This window comes from Halichoerus grypus, chromosome 14 (assembly GCF_964656455.1).
Source record: "Halichoerus grypus chromosome 14, mHalGry1.hap1.1, whole genome shotgun sequence".
NCBI classification, from domain to species: domain Eukaryota; kingdom Metazoa; phylum Chordata; class Mammalia; order Carnivora; family Phocidae; genus Halichoerus; species Halichoerus grypus.
Window position 1 is genome coordinate 12,472,473 of NC_135725.1, and position 13,099 is coordinate 12,485,571.

General features: G+C 44.4%; 1 protein-coding gene across 3 annotated transcripts in view; it reads left to right on the top strand.

The window, feature by feature from the left end:
- The window catches only part of MAMDC2 (MAM domain containing 2), a 140,408-nt gene that overhangs the window by 81,923 nt on the left and 45,386 nt on the right, over window positions 1-13,099 (top strand). For all 3 annotated transcript variants that reach the window (XM_078062326.1, XM_036117894.2, XM_036117896.2), the window contains exons 6-8: window positions 136-392; window positions 4,369-4,462; window positions 10,455-10,598. In XM_078062326.1, the coding sequence (XP_077918452.1) occupies window positions 136-392; window positions 4,369-4,462; window positions 10,455-10,598 (495 nt within the window). The remainder of the gene's footprint in view (window positions 1-135; window positions 393-4,368; window positions 4,463-10,454; window positions 10,599-13,099) is intronic.

Below are 13,099 nucleotides of genomic sequence, written 5' to 3' on the forward strand. Positions count from 1 at the left end.
CATAACTCCTCCACGTCCTTGCCACCCCTGCCCCTGGATTGTGTTGAAGTCAATCCCAGCATCGCACTGTGTCACCTGCAACCACGCCCCTCCCAGCCCATCTTACACTGCGTGTCCTGTCCGTGTGATTTTCAGGCCACTACATGTACGTGGACTCGGTGTATGTCAAGCACTTCCAGGAGGTGGCGCAGCTCATCTCCCCGAAGACCACGGCCCCCATGTCCGGCTGCCTGTCGTTTTATTACCAACTCCAGCAGGGGAATGACAATAGCTTCTCCCTCTATACTCGGGATGGGGCCGGCCTTTACGAGGAAATCTGGAAAGTGGGCCAGCCAGGGAGTGCTGCCTGGAATCTGGCTGAGGTGGAGTTCAGCGCGCCGTACCCCATGGAGGTGGGTATGGAGGCGGGTATGGAGGCAGGTGCGCCCTGGCCTCAGCACTGTGCGCTGGGCGGGGGTGCTTCCAACTCGCTCTCTGCCGATTGGGAGACACCGGCCACACTGCTCCGTTCTTCTCTGTTGTGTGTCCATCTTCATCTTCCCTTTCCTTCCGTGGGCCCCCTCTGCTTCTCCCTCTTCCTCTCTTTTCCCTGCATCTTTCTGCTTTCTACCAAGACTGTTTTCCCCAAGGACAAATAGGGAAAATCCAGTCCATCAACGACATTTCTTGGGCGCACGTGCCCTCTCAACCCGCACTGTGGTCGTGACTTCAAAAGAGAGGAATGCCCTCTAGGGTGAAACCCACCCTTGAACTTCCATTCCTGAGAGCAGGGATGAACCTTTCCCTTACTTGAGGGAAGAGACTTTCTAGAGATAAGAAGAAGAAGAAGAAGAAAAAAAAGCCAACTTATTTTCTTCTTTCCTCCTTTACAGTATAAATAATGTCGTCAGTATTAGAAAGATTTATCATTGTGGCCCCAGTTTGAAACAAGGCTGGGTGCTTTAGTTTTAAAACTTTTTATAGTTACATGAGTGATAAATATCCAGTGCAGAAGAATTAGAAAATCCGGGAAAGCAAAACAAACTCAAACCGCCCAGGCTGAGCCTGCAAGGATGAGAACACTAACGTTTTGGTGTTCATCATTGCGGGCCTATTTTCTAAGCATGTATATTAATACATATCTCTTTTTATGTGTGTATTCCAGTACTTACAACAACCCAAAGTAGATAAAATTATCCCCACATTGCAGATAAGGAAGGAGGAAAAAGAGAGCCCAAGCAGTTTGCTATTTTTTATCTAGGTCACACAGCTGGTGAGTGCCAGGCACTTAGGAAAGTCCTGGACTCAAATCTGACCTAGAGCTGAAGGCAGAGGCCCAGCTCTGTCTGAGGACCCCAGAGGACCCCTAGAATCAGTGGGTGCAACATTGTGGTTGCAGATTTGGAGCTCTACATAGAGTCTTAGTTACCACAGGTTTGTTAACATCCCCTAGTTTGTGCTTTGTGCCTTTGGTAATAGCTCCCATGGTTCCCTTTAGAGCGCAAAAGAGGTGGATTCTTCTCTGCATGCTTCTGGGTGGTGTCATTGGTTCCCCTGACGTGGAGCTTCGGAGAGCGTTGGCATCGGATTGGTCGGTGACATGTTCTGTCTACTGAAGACAGGCCTGCCACTCCCCATACTCCCTTCAGATCCCCTCCTGCCCCCCCAACCCACAGCTCCAGAGAGAGCACCATGCCTTTTGCAGGCCGTGCGCTCTTTCCTATCCCCAAGTCTGACGAGGCCTCGGTTTGCTCTTGCAGCCCAGTGGAAAATTTTCTGAGTTTGGGTTATAAGGTGGAAAAGAAATGCACATACTGTTTCAGAAATTTTTCCTTCTATTAAAGTCAAATGAGTCACACACGCAGTGACGACAGTCTCTTTGCAAACTCCTTCCATCCGACCATAAACTCCCTGGGCAGGATTTGTATGAGTGAGACTTTGCTGAATTTTCTTTTATATCAGTGCTTGAAAAGTCGCAATTCTGGACACTACCCCACTTCAATATGTATGCTTTTGGTTCTCATGTGCGTGCTTTTGCTCCAGCAATCTAACTCACGATGCTGCTACTGGAAATTGCCGCCAAAGGAACTAAATACTCTGCAGAACCCAGGGAATTTAATGTCACCAGATTCTCAAATGAATTTTAAAAAGGAAAGCAAACATCTGAGACCCCCTTTTCTGAACAAGAGGGAACATGCTGGCACGTGGGCTGTGATTTACAAATTCTGATTGGAAGCATTCTCACCCCACCTACTCAGTAAGATCAAGCTCTGTCATTCACTTGATCAGCGAGCATCCTGAAAGTGAAACGTCGCGGACCTGTGCTATGTTTGTGGACTCCGTTGCCCCTTCTCACTGGTCCACATCTGTCCCCTTTGTTCCCAGCCCTCACCTTTGCCAGCAACAAATCTCCGGGGCCCCACTTATATTTTGCAGAATCCAAGTGTCTATGGGACCATTGTTGTTAAGCTGAACTGGACCATCTCGTCCACACTCTTTCTTTCAAAACCGGAGACACTAAGACCTAGGGGAGGGAAGGAACCTGCTTGAACTAATTAGCGGCTAAGTAGGCTCAAACCTGAATATGGGTTGAAGAGGGGGTCAACCTGGAGAAATCCGCATGAATTTAGTACAGAGCTCAGGATGCACCTGATTCCATGCTAGGGGCTTTATATATATATTTCATCTCATTTAATCTCCTCAATAGTCCTACAAGGTAGGGGTTATTATGCCGGTTTTATAAATAACAAAGGCAAAGCCTTAAGAGGGTTAGCAAGGTATTTAAGGTCACCTAGCTAGTGACAGAAATGGGATTTGAACTCTAGTCTGTCTGCCTCCAAGACACCCTTCTCTTTAGAAGAGGTTTGAAAACTAGACACCTAGGGGTCAGATCTTGCCCACAGTGATTTGCCTGGCTGCTAGAGTGGTGGGTTGTGCGTCCCTTGTTTTTCCACATTCGTTTTAGTGTTTGAATAAATCGCCAACACTGAAAAATCCAAAGATTTCCAGTAAAAATCTAGAGATCCAGTCCTCTTGATGATTTGGTAGGTCCAGACACATCAGGCCTGAACTCCTACATGTCAGCAATTGAGAAAGCGGAGTAGCAGGCGCCCCTTAAGACCAGGCTTGGGTTCCCCATTTCAGGACCGTCTGCACCCTGTCCTGCTGCATCACACCAAGCTCATGTCATGCATTCATGTTATCTGTCTGGCCTGAGTTTCAACCTCTGCCAACACTGCATCTTCTCGTGTTAATTCATTAGAGTGGGCTGCACACTGGGGCGGTTTTCCCACCATGCTCCCCACTGTGTGCAGAGCTGTGTGCACCCCTCCCGATCCCCATGGGCACAGGCAGAAGGTAGTCGATTGACCTCAGGGTGGAAGCTGGTGGCAGAGCAGGGAGAAACACGAAAGGGTTGAACTCATTAACAACCTCATGTTCTTTCTGACCATTTGGATGTACCTGGACATGCTAAAATGCTGACATCCATACCTAGAATTTGGGGCCTGATTTCGCCTTAGCAGACAGGTCATCCTCTTTGATTCTGCATGTTTGTCCAGAACCCTCACAGGGAATTTCTTTTTTATTTTTTTAAGATTTTATTTACTTATTTGACTGAGAGAGACAGTGAGAGAGAGAACACAAGCAGGGGGAGTGGGAGAGGGAGAAGCAGACTTCCCGCCGAGCAGGGAGCCGGATGCGAGGCTCGATCTCAGGACCCTGGGATCATGACCTGAGCCGAAGGCAGACGCTTAACGACTGAGCCACCCAGGCGCCCCTCAGAGAGAATTTCATGTGTGAAAAAGGGAAAGAACCCTGCTGGACCTTAGTTCTCTGTGAAGGGCAATTGGAGAGCCTGGTCTGCTTTCAGCGGGGAGCCTATTGTTTCTTTAATTGAAGGTCATCATGCAAATTGTCGAGTCTGTGGTTCTGTCAGAGAGTGATATACACTCAAGTGAGGGGAAAAATCCACCAATAAAATACAACTTAGGGCTTAGTATTCCCTCCCCCTTCAAGAAACTGTGGATCAAGTCAGGAGCTGCCCTAGATTTAGGAACATGATTCCTAATCACTTATAACTTGCCATCACCTGGCTTGCCGGCCACATCATTTTAAATCATAATTAAGAGGGGCCCCTGGATGACTCAGTCCATTGAGGGTCCAACTCTCGGTTTAAGCTCAGGTCATGCTCTCAGGGTCATGAGATCGAACCCCATGTCGGGCTACACGCTCAGTGTGGAGTCTGCTTGGGATTCACTCTCTCCCTCTGCCTCTCTCTCTCTCTCAAATAAATAAATCTTTTTAAAAAATCCATAAATCATAGTTAAGAGCTCTGAAGCCTGACAGAAAATATGTAAACCTGTAACAATCTGTCATCTTTCCCTGCAGGTTATTTTTGAAGTTGCTTTCAATGGTCCTAAAGGAGGATATGTTGCTCTGGATGACATTTCTTTCTCTCCTGTTCACTGCCAGAATCAGACAGGTAAGCATTTTCTTTCTCTTCTGGCTCACATCTGGAATTTTCCTTTCTTGGTAGCTGCCTGGGGTCAGGACTTGATTTAATTCTTTCTAATTTTCTCACCTCTCCTGTTAACTCCTCCTTTACAAAATTATTTAATCGAATAGTCATTTTTCTGCAACATTATGCTTTTTTTCCCCCTCACAGAGTGAATTTAAATTTTTTGACACCACAGGGCAGTTGTCATGTGTTAAGGAGCTTTGGCCGTCCCCACCTCCTAGGTAATGAAAATTGAAGAATACGAACGCATTCCCTCCCCATCTTTCCCTTTAAAGGATATCTTAGATCCATACACAGGTGGCTGAGTAGGTGGAAAAAACTCAAACTCTACCAAGTAGAATGATAAAAACTCTTTCTAATTTTATGTACCCGAGACCTATAAATGTCTCCATGTTTAAAGATGTTAATATTCGGTACATCATCTCTATGAGAGTTTATGATATTTATATCATGGACTTAATTTAATTTCTCTTTCTAAGTAAATCCTCAAATTCTTTTATCCTGGCCAATTTTGTAATTTCCATAAACTTGGTGTTTGGAAAAGAGAGGAAATTCTTACTTTCTGGGAAAACAAGTAAGCAAATCAACTCAAAGTAAATTAGAAAACAAATGTTCTAGGGGCACCTGGGTGGCTCAGTCAGTTAAGCATCTGCCTTCAGCTCAGGTCATGATCTCAGGGTCATCAGATCGTGCCCCCTGCTCAGCAGGGAGTCTGCTTCTTTTTCCCCCCCAACCCCCCCCGCCCCGGCTCATGCTCTCTCTCACTATCTCCCTCTCTCTCAAATAAATAAATATTTTTTTTAAAAGAAATGAGAAGACAACAAATGTTCTAGAATAAGAAGGATGACACTGTATTCATGATAACCCAGATAAATGCAATTGACCTTACCTTTTAGTGATTCTTTTTTTTTTTTGAGAGGCCCCAGGGAGACAGTGGTTGTCCCATCTTATTAATGAGCCCTCATTCTGAGTTTTTAGAGCATGGGAAATAAATTTTTGAACCTGGCGCTTGTAGTCTGACCTTCACTTAAGATAGAATTGGTGTCTAATTTCATATAGCTTCAGATGTATTCTACAAGCAAGGGGACTGAGAAAGATAATATTTTCTACTTGAGCTAAAGTGTTACCCCCAAGTTAGAGAGAAACACTCTAATGTGCTAAAACCAAATATTTTTTACTAATTCTAATTTTAAAAAAGAAAAAAAAAGCTAGTGAAACAGAACCAGACTAGATACGCGTATTTAAATATTTTCATTGAAATGATTTAATCCAAACTGTAACCCCAACATTCAAAGAGTCTCTAAATTAGACAGAACACAGAAACCAACATTAATTTGCTTCTCAAAAATCTGACTGTGCCCTTATCTCATCAGCTAATATTTCAGTGATGTTAATAGTAATTTCACAACCTCTTTATCATTATTTTTGGAAAGTTTCTCCTGTTTGTCACTAGGCATTTACATTGAACTTTTCTATTTCCAAGTTATTCATAGGGGAGAAGAGGTGTTTATTCAGTGTCTGCACGGGGTAGACGGTGGGGTGAAGAGGCAGGTGGGAGGTCACAGTATGTACTGAACCACCTTACAAGTAATGTTTGGAAACACGCTCCCTTTTTTAAAAAGATACAGAATCTGTGTGAGCGCTTTCCCAATGACTGGTGAAAAGAAAAGAAAGATTCCAGCAAAATAAGGACTATTTGTCTGTAAAATTCAGCCCACATACAGACCCTTCCTCTGCAGGGACCACCAACAATTCACATTTTCACATAATTAGGTTAGCCAGGCTCCATGCTGGTTTTCAGAACTTCCCCACCTGGCAACTTTGCTTTAAAATGGTTTAATAGCGTGATCCTAGTGTTATGCTCCTGAGCCAGGACTTTGGATTCACATCCCTACTCTGCCACTTACCAACTGGGTGACCTTGGGCATGTTAACCTCTCTGAGATTCTGTTTCCACATTTGTGGGACGACGTTAGAAGAATCTGTTTTGCACAGTTAGGAAGATGATGAGTTCATGTCCGCGAAGGCCTTAGCAGAGTATGGAACACAGAAAATGCTTGGCCATGAGGCTTCATGTTATTTACTTAACTTTCAAAATACGCCTGTCCCTTCGCTGGGGACCAGAGAGTCAGATTGAAACTGAAGAGAACCAGCAAAGGGTACCGCCTTGGTGAAGGGGTGAGCAGTAGCCTGCTTGATGCCTTTCCTTCAGCAGCTGTGGGCCAGATTCTGAGTCTTAGACGCTGAGCCCTCCGTTTTTCATACTTCATCTCACATTTCACAAATAGTTTATGCCCTTCTGTTTCGTAACAGGTGCCAACATTTTTTTTCCTTATCTTGGTTAGCTCCAGACTTGTTGTCCCTGCTTTTCCCAGCTGGATCTAGCATTTTCTTCCCTCATCTCCCCAAGAAGGCTGAGACAGGAATTATTTCAACATATGAAGCATCTCGTTCCCACCATCTGGTTGGGCTTAGAGTTAATCCAGGCTCCCAGACCTGGGACCCATCACAGAGTCACAGGTGTTAAATACTGGTATCGTGTCACTCCCCAAGTATTCCCCCAGGATGCTGCCAGAGGACAGTGAGACCTCCCCACTCCACCTACTTGAGGTAGGGCACTTCCCTTTCCAAGCCTCTTCCACCCACGACCTCCCCATCCACCACCACGTTTGGCCCAGCGCCTAGATTGTAGGAATAAGCTCTCCTTTTAGGCTGTAAATCCTTGAATGGCTGACAGGTGAATCCATGCACTTGTAGAGATCCCGTCTTGATGCCCAGCCCCAAACTGAGAGCTCCCACTGCTATGCCATCTTCAGGCCCAATCTCCTCTCGGGGCCTCGGTCCAGCCCACCCCCAGGCCAGGGACTGGAAGGGTCCTGACACTCATGGATTCATGGATATACTCCTCAAAGGATGTCTGCCTGGGCCTAAATCCCAGTTACGCCCATTCCCTAACAACACACTGCCCGTTTGATGTCTGATTGGAAACCTGGCTCCGGATGTTGCCTTGGTTACAGCTATAGTTGCCTTAGCTCAGACCTCAAGTGTCTCCACAGCCTGGTCAGTGGCCCAGCCCCTGCTCCAGCAAGACTGCTCCGTCTGGCGCCGGGTCCCACTCACTCTGTCTCCAAGCCAGCTTTGAGCGGTCTCAGCCTGCTTTCGGGCTGGCTCGTGCTAAAATAAAGCCCCTGTGCCAGTTGAGCAGCCTACAGAGCACGCTGCACCCTGCTGTCTCAAGCGTTACAGGGGCCGAGGATTGAAGAGGCTGCTGATGAGCATCTAGATCTCCGGGGCTGATGTGGAGTCCATCTCCATGAACTTCAGGATGAGAAATGCTGCCAAAGAGTCTTCTCAAAGGCAGCACTCTCCATCTGATTAGAGTATCTTCAAAGCTTCTCATTTCTAAAAAGTTCAAATGTCAGAAAGCAAATAATTAACTACATCTTACATTGTGATGCTTTTTGGTACCTTGTTCAAAGGGCCTTTCTTCCCCACCCCCCTTTTTTCTTTTTTTTCTGATCAACTGATGTTCAAGGGCTTCCAACTGCCTCTGATTCCTCCCTGCGCTTCAAACAGGTCATTAATGCTCAATCGTCATGGCCGCTCGGCCCAGATGCTCTGAAACAAGCCTTAAGCAAAGGCTTTCCATCCACCCCCCGATCTCTGGCGAGCTCATTTTGGGTCACAAACAGGCTCTCTGGCCCCGTCTTCAGGAATTAGACGCTGTCTCATAGCAGAAGCAGCACTCTGGGTGAAAAAGATTTAGGTTTTCAGTGATGCTTTTGAGATTTTCTTTTTATCAGACCTTCTCAGGACCCCAGACAATCCATTTCGAGGACCAGGTATTTAGCAAAGGACTATAATCACATTCTCAGAAACATCTTTTCTGCATGACTCAGTTTGTCACCGTGGATAGAACTGAGCCGTGCTTCCTTTTAAGTTTTAATACCACCTCTCGCCTCTCCTGCACACCTTATGAATGGGTTATGGTTCTTTTGTGGCCGCCCGGGGGTATATTCCTTGGGATATATCCCTGATGAGTGATTTCACTGACCTGCCATTCTCTTTGCGAATGGCTTTTGGGAGCCAGACGGCCATCTGTAGATTGTGGGTTTTCATCTACTTTTTCATTACCAGATAGCAGAGGGGTAACTAAGACTGGAGACCAGTATGGGGTTTCCCCTGGTCGCAAATATGCATTAGGTGTCAAAGGAGGCTTGTCTTTATGACATCAAACTCATTTTTCGAAGACTTCATCTTCATGGCTTAAAGATACTCCCTGGTGCTCCCAGAGCCAGGCACAGCAATGTGTGGGTGAACCCACCAGCCTTAGAGCACTGAGAATGCTCTTCACTTCCTTTTCTCCACTCTGGTTCGTCAGGGTGCTCGCTTTGCACACTTGCAAGGCCCTGTCACCTGAGATACATTCGGGATTCAATTATATAGGAACATTTTGTTCTTATTCTTTTTTTGTTTTTTTAAGGTGGTGTTGGTCACTTTTTTTTTAATTTAGTATTTTAAAAACTTTATGTTTGTATCATTTTCAACTCAGACAGAATTTGCAAGAATACTATAAAGAACTCTCCTAGACTCTTCACTCAGATCTACAAATTGTTAACATTTTGCCACATTTGCCTTATCAACCATGTAAGAATAAGTTGCAGACATTATGCCCCTTTACCCCTAGATACTTCAGTGTGTATTTTCTAAAACCAAGCACATTTTCCACATGCTATCAGATAATTATAAAGTTCAGGAAATTTGGCACTGATACAATATTATCAACTAATCCATGGCTTACATGCTAATTTCACCAGTTATCCCAATACTGTCTTTTATGGCTCTTTGTTTTCTTGGACCAAGAGTGAATCTCAGGTGCTTTATAGCATTTGGTTGTCATGCCTCTTTCGTCCCCTTTAATCTGGGCCAGCTTCTCAGCCCACTTGACTGTTTTCTTGCTTTGGAAATTGAGGAATTGAGAGTATAGTGAGTTTTTGTCCATAAACAGCTCCCTGTTTCATCAGGTCACTGCTTCCAGAACTCAAATGTTTCTCTGGAGGTGATTTCCCAGTTATTCAAAACAGTGCCCTCTTTATCTGGCCCTAAAAGCTTAGACCAGTGTATGTCAGCATGCGGAACGGATCACAGTTGGCTACATTGAATGTGTCCCAAACTGTGGCAGTCACATCTCCTCTGGACTCAGACAATCTGAACAGTGAGATTTACAGTCACTTGTTGCTGTACCAAGTTATTCTCAAAAGAGCAGATATCTTTTATGTTTCATTCCCTCCAGGCAATCTGGAATGAGGTGGTATTTATAGACCAGGGTAAATGATACCAGAACTCAGCAAAAGCCAAAATAATAGCAGTATGGGTGATGAAATTGGTGTGACTTTTTGAACAGCGTGATTTATACTGAGCAATGATTTTCTTTAAGCAGATTGGCTCCTACTACTAATGTCAATTATAAATAGATAGCAGCTGTGCTGGTGACACAGAGATTGATCAACAAAGGAAAATTATTTCTGGAAAATATTATTTCTAAAATACCTGTCTTAGAGAAAAATTAAGAATTCCTTAAAATCTTTACCTTTTTCTCTCTTTAATTTTCTATGAATGAGTTTTGAATTGTGAAGAAGTATGTGAGTAATTGCTCCCAGTCTTTACATTATGAAAGGAAATTTCTTTTGAAGTCTGATACTTCTTTATTTTTTATAGAGAGTGTGAACAGAGCTCCTTCCCTCCATCCCTTAAGGGAGGAAAAGAACAATTTTCCTGTCATGCTGAGATGTTATTTTGATGCTAACCTGTCAGCATGCCATTAGGGTAAAAATATTTTGTTGTGGTTTATTTATTCAGTCTCCCTGGCACAAATGTGTATGTATTTGTCAACCAGTTGATGTAGCCCTTTGAGACTCTAGGGTCTGGCGCTTTAACTTTGGTTCTCCTTTGTTCAGAGCTTCCTTTCAGTGCCGTGGAAGCCAGTTGCAATTTTGAGGAAGATCTCTGCAACTTTTATCAAGATAAAGAAGGTCCAGGCTGGACCCGGGTGAAAGTAAAACCAAACATGTATCGGGCCGGAGACCACACATCAGGCATCGGTAAATCAGAAGTCTGGGCATGTGGGGACCCTGGGGGTGGGGGTACTATTTATGCTCCGTCTGCTATTCTTACTCCACATCACTCAAGATGGCCACTTAAAAAAGAAAAGGCAACTGTAAAGAAGTAAAAACGATTGGTAATCTTGTGTTTGGCCATTTAAAAAAAAAAAAGGCATTTAAGTTGCTGTGCTAGCACGACTTTCTGCCAGTTCTTTAAACAGCCAAACCTTTGGAAATTATCTCGCTCTTCCCTTTAGATAGAGCAGCGCCTTTAAAAAGCTATTAGATTCCAATTACATGAAACATCCAGAAGAGGCAAATCCGTAGAGACAGAAAGCCGATTCTTGGTGGCCAGGGGCTAGGGAGTTACTGTTTAATGGGTATAGAGTTTCCTTTTGGGGTGATGAAAATATTTTGGAGCGGGATAGTGGTGATGGTTGCCCAGCACTGTGAATGTACTAAATGCCACTGAATTGTATACTTTAAAGTGGTTAAAATGGTAAATTTTATGTTATGTGTATTTTACTCAATGAAAAATATTTTGTGAGGCAATAAAAGCTATAAAAAACTATTGGAAGATGTTGGGGGGGCACTCGATGGTTATGTCTACAAGGAACTGTAAGAAACCAGTTTGAGCTCCCCTGTATAAGGATTACCTACCTAATCACTTGGATGGCATCCCCTGTGAAGCCCACTCCCGTAGATTCTGCTGCAAAGAGCTTGTTTTCAAGGGTTAGTGTCTTATTCATTTATTCAATGGCTATTATACCCTGGGCACCGGGATACACTAAGGAAACTTATGTTTCAGAGCACCTTACTTGCACAGGCCCTGGGAAGGGCCTTGAAAGGGGCCTTCACAATTTTATACTTGTAATCATGAATTCTTTTCTTAGAGGTGGCTTAACTTGTAGAAATACAGGCACTACAAAAACCTATAGTCATTGGCCAAACTAACTCCTGGGGGATACGCTAGTGAACAAATCAGGTCCTGCCCTCACTGGCTAACAATCATTTCAACGGGCAAGAGAAATGTTAGACAAATATACACACAAATAAACTTCGAATTACACATTGTGGCACATGCTATGGAAGAAATGAAGAGTGGGCTCTGAGAGAGAATAGAAGAGAGATCCTGAGAAGGCTTTTCTGCGGGGAGAGAGCATTAGCTGGGAGAGTGGGAGGAATCCAGGCAGAGGGAACAGCATCTGTGAAGGTCTTGAGTATGGAAAGAGCTGGACAACCCAAGCAATGAGAAGGTTAGTGTGGCTGCACCATGGGCAGGAGAGTGGAGGAATATGGAGTTAGGACATACACCGTGGGTGTGGCAGGCCAGAGTGAGCTTTTGGGATTTTTTTATAAAGGAAATGAGAAACCATCAAAAGGTTTTAAGTAGAAGAAGAGTAGAATTAAATTCGGGTTTCAAAAATGTTGTTCCGGCTATATATGGCCACCCGTGTTAGTCTGCTCGGGTGGCCAAAACAAAATATCACAGACTGGGTGACCTGAAAAGCAGAAATGCATTTTTTTCACAGTTCTGGAGCTGGAAGCCCAAGATCGAGATGCTGTCAGGGTTGATTTCTGGTGAGACCTCTCTTTCTGCCTTGTGGCACCTTCTCATTGGGTCCTCATGGCCTTTACTCTATGTGTACCAGTGAAGAGAGAGAGAGAGCTCTCTGGTGTCTCTTCCTCTTCTTATAAGGACATCAGTTCTACGGAATTAAGGCCCCACCCTTATAACTTCATTTAATTACCTCCTTAAAGGCCCAATCTTCAAATAAAGTTGCATTGGAAATTAGGGTCTCAACCAATGGATTTGGGGGGGACACAACTCAGTCCATATCACCACTCATGTGAAATAACCCAAGAACCTTTTACCAGATGAATTAAATCATTGGGTAGAACCAAACTAAGCACAAAGACTGAGGCGCTCAAAGGAAAATGGATGGGGGAGGAGCATAAAAAGGAAAGAAAGAAAAGCAGGTGTTATTTTCTTTTCTACCCAGGCTTTCTAGGATACATGGATCTGTTTTACGTTTACCGTGGGGGTGGTGGAGGAGCAGGTGGGAGAGGAGGTTCTTGACCTTATGTTTCTTTTTTCTTATTTAAAAGAAATAAGTATTCTTCCTTGGACCCTTTTCTTGCACAGAGAGGGTACTTGAGAGATCTTTTCTGGTCCAATGGCAGACTGAAACAAAATAGATCTGGGGGAACGACACAATTCAGTCCATAACAATACTCCTGTGAAATAACCAAAATTCCAAGGACTGCCAGATCAGCCTGTGCTCTCTCTATCTCCACTGGTCGCTGCAGAGATAAGAAGGAAAAATCTGCCCCGGGCCTAACGTTCACTAGGACCCAGTACTAAGTACTCAGTCTGTGTCACCTGATTGACCCAGGCAGCTGGAGCCCCAAGATGATTTCATCCCTTTTGTTTCATGAAAAACACAAACCCTAACTGATGACTGGCTTCTGAGCATATGCAGATGGGAATCTATACTGGT